The sequence below is a fragment of the Dasypus novemcinctus genome, chromosome 4 (assembly GCF_030445035.2).
Source record: "Dasypus novemcinctus isolate mDasNov1 chromosome 4, mDasNov1.1.hap2, whole genome shotgun sequence".
NCBI lineage: Eukaryota > Metazoa > Chordata > Mammalia > Cingulata > Dasypodidae > Dasypus > Dasypus novemcinctus.
This window is the reverse complement of record NC_080676.1, coordinates 30,328,780-30,342,696: the sequence shown is the minus strand read 5'-3', so window position 1 is coordinate 30,342,696 and position 13,917 is coordinate 30,328,780. Positions and strand designations below refer to the sequence as shown.

The 13,917-nt window shown below is 46.5% G+C and overlaps 1 protein-coding gene across 1 annotated transcript in view; it reads left to right on the top strand.

The window, feature by feature from the left end:
* The first annotated feature begins 1,118 nt into the window (after positions 1-1,118).
* LOC101442192 (NACHT, LRR and PYD domains-containing protein 1b allele 3-like) overlaps positions 1,119-13,917 on the top strand; it is a 49,596-nt gene continuing 36,797 nt past the window's right edge. Inside the window, exons 1-2 of the mRNA XM_012526682.4 lie at positions 1,119-1,400; positions 13,153-13,184. Coding sequence (XP_012382136.1) covers positions 1,369-1,400; positions 13,153-13,184 — 64 coding nt within the window. The 5' untranslated portion in view covers positions 1,119-1,368. The remainder of the gene's footprint in view (positions 1,401-13,152; positions 13,185-13,917) is intronic.

Here is a 13,917-nt window from a genome sequence, read left to right as displayed (position 1 = left end):
GATAACACAGGATGGAGAAATTTGGCCACATCCTCCTCAGGAGACTTGAAAAATCCAGCATCATCACTGACGTGACAAGAAAGCATCACCAGATCATCACTCGATCCTCGACCCCTCCCCCCTTTTCCTTGCCTATAAAACCCCCAACTCCCTTGCACTTTGAACTGGTTTGGGAAAGATCTCCTCCCCTACCCCGATTCCTTGCTTGTGCCTTCACAATAAATCATCTTTTCACAGCAAGACGTATTTGTCCTTTGTGGTGCTGGATTGGATGGACCCTTCTATTCAAAATTAGCTGTTGAAAAATAGCTGTTCTGGTGGTTTCACCAGCTTGGGGCATCACATGGAACAATTTCCTGGAGGCCAAGGATATTTCAGCCCATGGAGAATTTCACAGACAACAAAGTGGGTGGGTGGCTGCAAGTTAAGAGGATCCTGCCCGGACTCGGCCTTTGCTATATTCTTGCAGTAAATATGAACACTTACTGTGCTCTGGGCCTGGGCTAGATGCTGCGACACCCACCACCTCATGGAAAAGACAGACACACATGCTGACAAATGGAGTAAAGGAAAACAGTTGTTCCTAAATTTTGCTACGCATTGGAATCAGCTGGGGATCTTTAAAAATACCGACGCCTGGCTGTCACACCACTGATTTAATTGGTCCAAGACCTGGAAATAGGGTTTTAAAAAAACTCCCCGAGTGATTTTAATGTGCAGCAAAATTTGGGAACATGGGTCTAATCCACGTATTCTTGCTATTTGGGGGTCACAGCTTTTTAACTGGCAGAAAGCTGTGGTCCCTCAATCAGACTACCTGCCCTTTGATCAAAACCTGACACACAATTTCAGGGGGTTTAGCGATCCCAAGAAGCGATTCAGGCCTGGGGGCAGGAGGAGGCGGCGCTGTCTCGTGGACCTAGGTAAAAAGTCCCTGATCTCTAGGTACCCAGCCTCGCTCCGTGAGGTGCGCGCTGTCTGCTCCAGAATGGCGCTAGCTCTTCTCTGAGAAGCCGGGGAGTTGCGCCGCTCAGCCGTGTTCCCGCAGGGGGCCGAGGTGTAGCCGCGGTGCAGCCGACGTGTGCACGTGGGCGTGTGTGTGTGTGCACGCGCGGAGCGGCCAGCGAGCGTGCGTTTCCGTTACGGGAGCGCAGGTCGCCTGTGCCCGCGGCTGCATCCGAGCGCCGGGCGCCCCCTCCCGTCGCAGTCCCCTCCCCCGGTGGCTCCCGCTTTCCCCTCCCCCGGCAGCGTCAGCCGTCTCCGGGTGCGCAGGGCAGCGCTCGGCCCCGAGCTCCTCCTGCGGCCGCCTTCAGCTCCAGTGCTGATCCCGCGGCGCGCGCCGCGCCCCCTCCCAGCCGCCGAGCGACGATGAACCGCTGCGCGGGGGTCGCGGAGAGCAGGTGGGTGCAACAGCGGGGCGAGCAGCTAGTGCAAAAGACGGCGCGGGGGTGGGGGCTGGGGCGCGCGGGCCCAACCTAGCCGCGTGCAGAAGAGGCTTTGCCCACTTCAGTCCCCCCACTCCCGCCCGTGCCTCTGACCTTTTCCGGGCATAGGCGGGGGCTCCACTCCCGCCCGGGCGGCACAAACAAAGCGCCCCCAGGGCGGCGGCTCCCGCCCCGCGCCAGGCTCATGGCGTGGGGAGACAACGCGCCCCCCATCCCTACCCCACGGCCGGGGTTCCCGGCGCCCGCTCCCGGGTACGGTGGGCGGCGCCACGGCCGCGCGCAGGTGCCCGAGCGGGAGCCGGCGGCGCGCAGATCGCGGGGCCCCGCGCGCCGGGGCCGGAGGTGGAGTCTGCAGGCGGCGGTGCGGCCCCCAGCGGCGGCCGGCGGCTTCCTCCCGGCTTTCCCAACCGCCCGACCTCGGCGGCGGCAGGTGATCCCGATTTGTTCAGATCTTCCGGGTGGCGACGGCTCGGGGTGCGGAGGAAGGGAGCCCCTCCAGCACCCTGCTCTTCCCTGGCGGACGCGCGCCCTTCCCGCCTTCGCGGACGCCTCCCCGCCCCCAAGGCACGGCTTCTGCTGTCCTCATCTGCCCCCCATCTCTCGGGCTTCTGCTGTCCGGAGTCCCCGCGCCATCTCCGTGCTTGGGGAGGATCTGGGAAGATCCTGGGTGTGTGTGTGCGTGTGTGGGGTCGCCCTAGGCGGGTACATGGGTCTTTCTGCTTCCAAATTTTCTAGCCGAGGGTGCGATGAGTTTCTTTAACACCCCACCCGGTCATGGTTGGAGGAGACCCGCCAGCTCCTCATCCCTCTGTGGCACCAACACCGCGTCTTTCACACAGCAGGCGCGAAATCAACATTGCTTGAAAGATTTCTCTGTTGCTGGAAAGGTAGCCAAGACCCTCTGTCATCAGCGTCCCACAGACCTTCAAAAGCAGTAGCTTTTCACGTGGGGACGTTGATTAGCGGATTTTGGAACGCTCTAATGGTGATGCAGCCTTTCGCAGAGGCTGCTGCTGTCTTCTGCCAAAGGAGGCTTTTAGCACTGACGTCTAGTGTCTCCGCACCAGACACGAGATAGGTGTTTGGGAAATGTATCCTTTAGGTAGTCATTTCCTGCAATACATTCTCCCAAAGTACGCCGAAACGCTCAGCAGAGATTCACACTCTGCAGAACTTTACCTCTAGGATAGTCACTGCTGCAAAACAAAGTTTAAGAGAGAATGTCAAGGTTTAAAGTGTTCACGACTTCAGTTTTTCGTGAAATGCCTAAATTGCTTCTGTTCAGGTGTTTCTAAAAATATTTTTATTATTTTAAAGTATTGCAATCAGGAAGACAGCCTCTTTTTTGCGTGTAGATAGCTTTTGTTACTTGTTTTCTTGCCATTACTACTGTGTGAAACCACAGTAGGGTATGAACTGGGTCAGTTGTGACCATCAAAAACAGTTCTTATAGTGGTATTCATGCAACAGCAAGACTGAGTGATTGTTACTGAGAATTTCGTGTAAGATTATGGCCAAAAGCCAAGTTTCTTACCCCCCTAAAACAATGGAAGAAGTGAATTCAAATATATTATGTGAAAGTAGCACAGTAAATAAACCCAAGCAGGGCTAACTCCAAACTTCTCCCATGGCTGCCCAGAACTATCAAAACTTGTCTTCTCTGAACTTTCTGGTCTCTTCAGGGAGGTTGTTGCTAATGTATTAATGACGGATAATGGCTTGTAGCTAACTCAGGTAGATGCTTGCTTTTAGGAGAGACCTTTAGGCTTTATTCCAAAGCACATACCAACAATGAGACATTTAGGTTCCAAATGCTACATTCACCTTTCTTGACTGCTCTACCTTTTTTGGGCTTCAAATCATTGTAACCTCATTTTCTTTACCTGAATGTTACAGAAGAATTTATTGAAAAATTGATTTTAAAGGTCAGCTTTACAACTATACCTTTTAGGTTTAAAAAAACTTACATAATTTATACCTCTTATCCAACCTTTGTTTAATTTTTTCCCCCAAGAATGTTTTCCAATAACTTGTTAACTGAAAAACATATATTTTGCAAATGCCTTAGTAAGCTGGGAAGCCAGTGTGCACACAGAGTGTGTGGAAGAAATCAAATGAGTTTTATAGTTAGTGCAACTGAAGACCCCACTAAGTCTGACTTGACTCTTCCATTGAATTCCACAGTCGCTTGGGTGATGATCATTTCATTACCAAAATTATAAACAAAGCTGTAGAGCTCTCCTAATTTATTTCTGGCATGTTAGTTTAACCACACACACAATTGCATAGTTGTGATCAGGAAATATATACTAGATTGTAATCTGCTTTTCTCATATTTAACAATGTGTCATTTACATATTTCAGTGTGGCAACAGAGTCCATATAGTTCTGTATCAGACATGGGTGAAATGCAAATGCATAGTAAACTGTATGGCACTCTACTGATGTTTGCTGGTAGCACTTTTCATTTCTAAAAGCTACACAGTATTCCACTCTGATACTTAGCCTTTTACGTATTTTGGCCATTTAATCTGCTTATCACAGATTTTTTCAAGTATTAAGGAACAGAGTCTCTCTTATGTCTGACTACCATAGTCTGACATTTTCATACCCAATGAACATTTTTTTCAGCATAGCCTCTGTACCAGCAATAAGCAATGTGTTGGATGCTGGGTAGGTGAGAATCCTTGCACATGGGTCACCCCCCAATTCACACACTCCTCCTTTTGTTCCCAGGGGAGACAGACTTATGAAAAAAGCACAGCAGGGCAGTGCAATAAATGCAGCAATCCAGCTTTGTAACAGACTGATGTTGGCTCAGGGGAGGGATCCCTTCTGCTGGGCAGTCGTAACAGTCCCCCCGCCACCCCACCCCCGTCCTAATTTTCCAGCTCTGGGGTATCCTCCTCTTGCCTACCCAGGCCACTTCTAATTCTCCCCACCCCCCCCAACTCTCCCCTGCTAGAAATGTTCCTGCTGCCTCCCCGCCCCCTGCTAGCCCAGTCCCCGGCCTTTTTCCTCCTGGCCCCACCTCTCTTAAGAGTACACCTTGCTACACCTTGCGGGGAAGGAAGAAGGGAGGAAGGGCTGGAGGTGCTCTGCACAATTCCCGCCGCCTCCCCACTGTCCTTTTGACAGCGTCCCTGATCCATTCCAGCCTCTTCACTTTGCTGCCCTATCACCCAGTGTAATTCCTGACTCAGCCCTGGCCTGCAAAGCTAAAGCCCCAGATAATTTACTTTTTCTTTCCAGAAATGCTGAAAACCCTTGCTTTGTGTGTATACAAGCATCTGAAGCACTCAGCTTGGTGAATTATCACAAAGTGAACGTATCTATGTAGCCACTACCCAGGTCAGGAAATAAAACGTGGCATCCCAGAATAACTCCTTACCCACTCCCCCTTTCACTGTGACATCCCTCCTCCCCAGAGGAAGCGATTAGTTTTGTTGTTTTTAAACCTTACAAAAATGGAGTCATATAGCTTATATCCTTTGGTGGGTGGCTTCTTTTGAGCAGCATTACGTTTGCGAGGCTCATCCATGTGGTTGTGTGTCAGCAGTTCTTTCATTCTCATGGCTTGCCGTGCCGTGTTCTACTGTATTGACTATATCACAGTTCATGCTGATTACAGATAATGCCGCAATGCCTCTTCTAAGCCTTTCGATAGCATTAATTTTTCCCAATGATATAATTGAAAAAAAAAGAAAGGGTGTGACGATGGGTGAAGGAGCTAGCCTGGTGAACCTGCCCTGTGGATTTCTCATCTTTGCTAGCACTAAGCCATTAGGAAACATTGAAGACTGCTCAGTTCAGAGACCAGAGCACGGGAGAGTAAAGAACCTGGGGATGGCTTCTGTCATGACTGAACTGATTGGAAGCCGTGATCCTTAGGGACCTTAGAAGAAAAGAAACTGAATGATGATGGGAAAGCAGCCTGGCTTCGGAATTGCCCCCTGAGGATGCAGGCCGTGTCTGAACCTGCAGGCTGTCAGGGAGTTGCACAGGGTCAGGCAGTACCCAAATAAGATGTTGAAGACAGCAGATTCTTGGACTTCCTCCCCTGCTCTCAAGCTTCATATCTTCCCAGGGTGGAAAGACAGAGATTACTCAGCAGTCCTGGTGGTTATTATCATTTTGGTTACAGAGCTAGGAGGTCTCCACTTCCCTCTCCCGCCTCATTTCCTGCCCCTCTGCCCATCCGGTCACTCCTGCTTTCTTCTGTTTCTGGAACCAGGATCAGCGTCTTCCTGGTCCATTAGCTGAAGCTGCCCACCCCTCCCGGTTCTTCCTCTCTGCTGGGCTCGTTTCTGCTTTGTGGCTGAGCTCCAGCTGAGTTGAGCCCTCCCCAGCTCTTCAGTCTAAGACAGGCTCTCCTAGCACTTCCTGTCTCAGATACAGGAAGACAGTCTTCCCATCAGGCTGATGGTTTCACGAAGGCAGGACCCAGTTGCTTTGTTCGCTAGTGCTTAGCACATAACCCATAAATATTTGTCAAATGAATGAACTGATGAATAAGTCAAGAGCCCTGAGTTATGAGATTGTCTGCTTCTAACTTATTCTGTGAACTGAAGTTCTCTTTGTAAAATAATGCATCAGTGGGAAGATCTTAGAGGTTCGTTTTGGCTTATCTGAGTTTAATAGGGAATCCTGTCTGGAGGTTTATAAAGGATTCTTTGAAAGTGCAAGATGGCCTTTGGCATCATGGTTTGACTGGCCTTGCAGATAGCAGGCCTGTGTTCTTAGCCCAAGTGCTTAGATCTTCCCAGTTCACGATAGCCTCCTCTGGGTTAATGCTATAGCTTATGTTTGTTATGTAGCTCTTGCCACATCTATACATGGGCTTGTTTCTGATCTACTTTCAGGCTTTGCTAGCCTGCTACTTGGGGACAAGGTTCATATGCAGTGTACTTTTATATCCTTTTTGTTTAGCACAGCACCTGCTCTATAGTAAATATTCAGATGTTTGTTAGTTCGAGTTGATGAAAAAGAGATCTGTATTTTGGAGAATATTATTTTCGTTTGGATTGAGCTCTGAGAAGTATAGCTTTTTATTGATTATTCAGATTAACTCAGTCAGGTTGTGACTGTGTAAGCTCTTCTTCATGTTCTTTAACCCATTTACGTCTTATGGCCTATTTGATAGGGGCTTAAAGAAGTAAAATAGTACCTGGTTAAATTCTGGCAAAAGGTTAGTTAAAATGAGGATTTGAGTCTCATGATTATGATTTAGTTTTGCCTGATAACTTTGTTTACCTATTAGTAAGAGTTTGGCAGGTGGTTGGAACCTTGGGAAGAGAGCCTGGTAAGTATGCTTTTTGTAGTAAAATTAACTGCTTGGGCTTTGTGGTCAGATGGACTAGATTCTTAGGTAAGTTACTCAATATCTCTAACCCTATTTCCTCATCTGTAAAGTGGGGATAATAAGTTAGGTAGTTACAGGATTGTTAAGAAGGCTAAATGAGCTAATGTACATAGCCTTTAGCTTAGTTTCCAGCACATAGTAAACATATAGTAAATATTGGCTATTATCATATTACAGTTTTATTTTTATTTTAAGGATTGTTAAAAAAATCTTTTAACTTGAGAGTTACTTATTGAGCCAGATTTGAGTTTTATCATTCAAGGTCTAATAACAAATTTTCCAGGTTGTTAAAAAGTCAAGCTAGGGAGCCGAGGTGGGAGAAAGCGCCGCCTTAGAAGTCCAAATTTCTGAATTTCCAACCTGCGAAGATTTGGCCACATGACCTAACACCTCTGAGCTGTGTTTTTCTTATCTGCAAATAGAGATGGTAATACTTGTCCTGCGTCCCTGGCAGAGTTATTGTGAGGAGCTGGTGCAGTCAAGGGCTTGAAAGTACTTTGAAAACTCCAAAGTACTGTCTGTCTGCAAGGATTTGGTGCTGCTCTCACCTCTAGGATCTAACAAGTTTGGTGCCTGTGAAGACCTTCCTCTCTTCGTTTTGTAGGTTTCATTTCACTGCAGCCAAGACTTAACTCCAATGATAATTGGTTTTACCACTTGCGCATTAAATTTTTTAAAATTTTGAAATAATTGGAAACTCACAGGGAAGTTGCAAAAATAATACAGAAACAATACTTAGAACTCCAACATACCTCCTCATCCAGATACCCAAATTTACCAACTATTAGCATTTTGTCACCTTTGATCTATCTTCCTATCTGTCCATCTATCTATCCATCCATCCTATTATCTACCTATATATCTGTCATCTGTTTTGTAAACATTTGTGAGTAGATTGCATATATTATGCTACTCTTACCCCTAACACCTCCAAGGATATTTCCTGAGAATAAGGACACTTTTTTTGGGTGGGATCCTGGGGCAAAGATTGAACCCAGGAGCTCGTAAGTGGAAAGTTAGCGCTCAAACATGAGCCATATTGGCTCCCTGAATTGTTCTGTTTGTTTGTTTGTTTGCTGTTTATTTTCAGGAGGCTCCAGAACCGAACCTGGGACCTCTTTGTGGGAAGCAGGCACTCAACCTTTTGAGCCACATCAGCTCCCCAGCACTCACTTTTGTCACAACCTTAAGTACAGTTATCAAGTTCAAGAAATTTCACATTACTATAAAGCCTACAGTCCGTATTCTGATTTTTTCAATTTTCCCAATAGTGTCCTTTTGGGCATTTTGTCTTTCCGTAATTATTAGATCCAGTCCAGGATAGTTTTCTTTTGCACATAATTTTAGTGTAATACACATTGTTTTCAACAAACATGCAGTAAAAACCCTTACTTAATATTACCCCTTTGAGGTCTTGGGCTTGTTCTTTCAGTTCGGTAGAAGCTCAAAGATTTAACTGTTCCAAGAGTGCGGGGGCTTTTTGGTTTGTTTCTTTGTTTGCTCTTCTCTTCCGCCCAGACTGTAATAAGGTGTTGCTGGGAGTTGATAGGTAGGAGGTGGCAGTGGTATTTGATGTTGATGTTAGGACTTCAGTGAAGTTACAGCTAGTTATAATGATTGAATCCAGACCATAATTTAAGGCTATAAGAGATAATACGTAATGTCTAAGCTCCTGCCTTCCAAATCACTGAATTACATTAAATTACACTATACCATTTGTAATGGGTGCTTTACTCTGTGGTTGCTATGATTCTACATAGTAACAAGTCACATGGAAAGAGCAGAAATGAAGACGATGTGGGGACTCGCATCTGCCTAGGATGCGTCTCCAGGGTCTGTTTTCTCCACCAGGGCTCTAACGGTGGACTCGTTTGTGGGGGCTCCTGCTCCTTAGGTCTAGCCCACCGCCCCCTTTACTGACAGTGGTGTTTCTGTGCAGACAGCTGTGTCTGTCCCCACCGCCTCTTAATATCTTCTTTTGTCACCATTTGCTTTCATCTCATAGAGCAAATAAAGATTTTATACAAAGGTTTTCTGGGTTTTAGTAGAAGTTCTAATATCTGAACAGATGTACATGTGTCTGGAAATAGAGATAAGCAGCTATAGAGCGGGGACTATGAAAGTGCTAGTTAAGAGAAAAATAACTGCAATTTTATTATTGAGGATCCAGAAGAAGGTTTTAAACAAACACGATTGTACAATATAAATGGCGAATGCTCCAAGGAATGAACTTCTGATACGTGACTACAAGGATGAACCTGGAAGACATCATGTTGAGTGAAATAAGCCAGACACAAAAGGAGGAATATTGTATGAGCTCACCAATAGGAAATAATTAGAATAAGCAAATTCATGGAGTCAGAAACTAGAATATAGGTTACCAGGGGCCAGGGCAGGGTAGAGAATGGGGTGCTAAGCTTATTTGTTACAGAGTTTCTGTTTGGGGTGATGGAAAAGCTTTGGTAATGGATGGTGGTGATGGCAGCACAACACTGTTAATGTCATTAACAGCACTGAATTGAATTTACATTTAAATGTAGTTGAAAGGGGGAAATTTTTGGTTGTATATATGTTACTAGAATAAAAATTTCATAAAATCCATAGGACTATACGGCACAAACAGTAAACCCTAATGCTAAATATAGACTATAGTTAATAGTATAATTATAATATTGTTTCATCAATTGTAACAAGGGTACCACCCTAATGCAAAATGTTAATAATACGGAAAACAGAGTGTGTGAGGGGAGTATATGGGAACTATTTTTTCTGCATGATTTTTCTGTAAACCTACAAGTTCTCTGATAAAAAAAATTAAATGGCTAACTCTCAATATATGTTCTCATGATTTTTGTTTTTTGAGGTCCTGGGGGCAGGCACTGAACCTGGGACTTGGTAAGTGGGCAGCCCATGCTTAACCACTGAGCCACAGCAACACCCCCGAGTAGGCTTTTTCATTTGTTTGCTTGTTGTCTTTGTTTTTAGGAGGCACTGGAACTGAGTCCAGAACCTTCCATGTGGGGAGCAGATGTGCAACCATTTGAGTTACATCTGCTCCCCTCAAGATTATTTTAAATTAAAAGACATGGTGACTGTACTTATTATTAGAAGTATGAGTCTAGAGAAAAAGCGGTAGTAGTTGGATTATTTTTTGTGTCATTCATGGAGAACCATATTTTGACTTTTCTTAGTTTATTGAAGCATTGCCCCATTTCAGCTTCACCTCCCTTTCTTGATCTATTGAGCAGGAATTTTGGATTAATAGACTAGAGAATTAGGTCTGAAAGTGAGAATACCTTTATTTCCCAGAATCATGGAGCCTGGAAAATACCAGATATTTTGGAAAGTTCATAAGCATATCGTAAGGAAGTTTATAGAATCTGGTGGTCCTCAACTAACCTGGGAGAAGAAGAGAAGGGAAAGGGCAAACAGTCGATGCTTACTGCTTTTGCTGTTTTCTTCCTCAGTTTACTACCAGAGTTTGGGTTTTGGCATGGAGTCAAGGTGGGTGGGTGACGTCACTTGGGCATTGAAGTCTTTTAAAAACCTAGGGTCAAATCCCCCCCTTTCATACTTGATAGCTGTGTGACCTTGAATAAGTTAATTAACCTTTCTGAACCTCACTCTGCATTTGTAAAATGGCTTCATAGACTTGTTGGAATAATTAAACGAGAAAAGAAAGATTTTAAAAGTACCTGTAAGTGCAAACATTACCCTTGTTTTTCCCTACCTTTTCATTCATTCATCCAAGATTCTGATTTGTGGACCCAAAAACACTATATTTTTGAAGGCAACCTAGATAGTTCTAATGACTGTGACCCTCAGGCCACACCTTGAGAAATGCTGTTCTTGAGTGATGGTCAGAAGTTTGGACAAATAAAGGGGAGGGCAGGGCTGTCACATGCAGTTTTCCAGGTCTGCACACGCAACTTCAGGGCATGCCCCCACATCACAGTACACGTCTGTGGCGCACCCCGGAGTTGGGCGGCGCAGCGTCTGCGGGGCCGCAGGCCTTGGGGAGGATGCGCAGGGAGGACGTTTCAGGCAGTGAGTGGTGTGAGCATGTGCGTAACGCGCGGTGTCCTTGGGCCTCGGGACAGTACTTTGGAAGAAGTACCTGCGGCAGGAGCACAGGGTAGGAGGTGCGGTAGCAAGGCGGGAGCCAGACTGGGGACTTGGGCTTCGTTCTGGACACACTGAGAAGCCACAGAGGGGTATAAGCAGGGAAGTGATCAGCCCACCCTGATGGCCACAAGGAAGGCGAGTCAAGAGGGCAAGACTGCAGGCAGGTGTAGGAATTATGAGGGAGCTACAGTAACCACCAGGCGAGAGCCAAGGAGAGCTTGAACCGAGGCAGAAACAGCTGATGCGGAGGAGGGGATGGGGTGAGACTGTGTAGGAGGAGGCTGAGGAGGGCTGGACTGGAGGCTTGTAGAGGCAGAGGGAGGAGGAGCTGGTAATGACCCCGGGCCTCCAGTTAGGTGACCCTGGGATGTGATTCCCTGCCAAAGCAAGTGTTCCTGGGAAGGTCAAGAGCTGGCCATATTTAGTTTAATTGAACACTGCGTTTCCCATCTGGAACTCGGGGAAGGCCTGGGAAGGAGCCTTGGCATGAGGGCAGCCACTGAGCCAGTGTGGGGTGAGGGAGGGAGAGGGTGCCCTGATGCGGTTCTGGGTAACATCAACCTCGGGGAGGCTGGAGCCGGGTAGAAGCAGGAGAAGGAGCACGTTGAGGAAAGAGAGAGGAGGTTGGAGGTGGGAGCAGACCAGGTGAGAGGGGGATGTGGCAGCCTGTTACCTGCTGCGTGAAAACAGAGAGCTGCTGGGGCACTGAGGGCCGTGTTGGTTTCATCAAGAATGCTTTTTTTTTTTAGATTTATTTATTTATTTTCCCACCCTGGTTGTCTGCTCTCTGTGTCTATTTGCTGCGTCTTCTTTGTCCCCTTCTGTTGTTGCCAGTAGCACGGGAATCTGTGTTTCTTTTTGTTGCATCATCTTGCTGAGTCAGCTCTCCGTGTGTGCAGCACCATTCCTGGGCAGGCTGCACTTCCTTTCACGCTGGGCGGCTCTCACGGGGCGCACTCCTTGCACGTGGGGCTCCCCTACGCGGGAGACACCCCTGCATGGCAGGGAACTCCTTGCGTGCATCAGCACTGCGCTTGGGCCAGCTCCACACGGGTCAAGGAGGCCCGGGGTTTGAACCACGGACCTCCCATGTGGTAGACGGACGCCCTGACCACTGGGCCAAGTCCGTCGCCTCAAGAATGCTTTTGTTAGGATGCGGAGTGTTTTAGTTTCCTTGGCTGGTCAAGCAAATGCCATGAAGTTAAGCACACAGTTTTGAGGTTAGGAGAAAAGTCCAAATCTAGGCGTCATCAAGACGCTGCTTTCTCCCCAAAAACTGACATTCCGGTGGTCCTTGGTCCTTAGCCTTCTGTCACGTGGCAAGTACATGGCGGTGCCTCCTGGTCTCCCCTTCTCTTCTGGGTTCCACCTGTTCAGCTCCTGGCTGCTCCCTCTGGGCTTCTCTCTCTCTGTCTGAATTTCATTATAATGTAATAGGACTAAGCCCCATCCTGACTGAGGTAGCCCACACCTTAGCTGAAGCTTCCTCACCAAAACGTCCCACTCACGTGGGTACACACCTGCAGGAACGCATTACGTTTAGGAACACGTTCTCCTGGGGCACATGCTTTTGCAACCCACCACGGGGAGCTTGAAAGCTGGGCCACTGTGAGCTGAGCAAAGAATGAGCCTGGGAAGGTGGACACTACGAGTTCTTTACCGAGACGTGCATGAAAAGGGAAGTAGAAGGGGTGGAATATAAAGTCAAAGGAGGGAGCTTTTAATTAAACGGGGACTCTCTGAACCGTTCATTTCTTGGGCATGTTGTATCTGAGGGAAGAGGCCCGAAATGCAGAGTGAGAAGAGCTGGGAGAGGGGGTGACTCACGGAGCACCTCTCAGAGGGAACCAGGTTGATGGGCTCGAGACCAGCGTGGGAGGGGGTTAGGCCTGTGGATGTGGGAGACACGCAGGAAGGAGGCAGGCCAATGGCTGGGCACGAGAGGACAGCGCTGTGGACCTGCGCGGGTCTGCTGGCGGCTCCTGGGTGAGCCAGGCAAGGAGGAGTTCAAGTTCACACTCGGCGAGCCCCGTTTATCTGTGCAGTTTGCAGTCGGGCCATAGGTGGAGAGTGAGTGGGGCAGGAAGAGCATGGAGGGAGGAGAAAGTTCTTTAATCTGAAAATTAAAACCTAATAGAATGATCATTTTGAAGCTTTCTTTAGTCATTATATACAAAACAGGTATCAGTTTCTAAAACTCTTTTTCTTTTCCTGTTCCAGTGATGATCACAGTGCTTCTTCAGAAGAAAAAGGTATGGTAACTTAAATAAATGATGAGTTATCGGAAAATTTAAACCATACTATGTGAAACATTTGCATTTTTAGAAGAGGATTTCTTTTAATTGAGTTCTACTTATTGGATTCACTTGCTTTGCTATATTCATGCATTAACAGAATTATAAAAGTAGGAATGTATTAAAATAGTCCCTAGGATGATGGGGTAATGATTGTTTTTTATTTTTTCAGAATTTTCCTTAAGATTATTTTTTCAGCAGTTATTAACAAAAAGTGAAATGGGAAGAATTTGTGGCCTTTTTACAACTTTTTACAACTTGAGAATAGAAAATAGAAATGCTCTTATGTCTCTTTAAAAATTTTCGGTCTAATGTGCTTTTTTTAGTCTTTTAAAATCAATACAGTAATATTAGAGAAATCATTATCAACTGAATTCTATAAATCTTCTGTGCACAATAGCTGTCTTTTCTTTAATACTTAAATATTGTCACAAGTTTTATATAGTTAATAAAAATAGCAACATATAATTTCACCTCTGAAAATGAGTCAAATGAGATAAAAAAACTTTTTTTCCCAAGAAATAAACTAGGCGTTGGCCTGGTTAGCGTGGTCCCTGCGGAGGGTGGAGCCCCTTCTTTGGCCTGTGCAGCTTCTTATTAATGTACATGAAGTCCATAAAACGTGTGTACATGTGTTTCTTGCTTCCACCTTTTGCTCTCTATCCTGCTCTCCTTGACCCAAGAGTCCTTC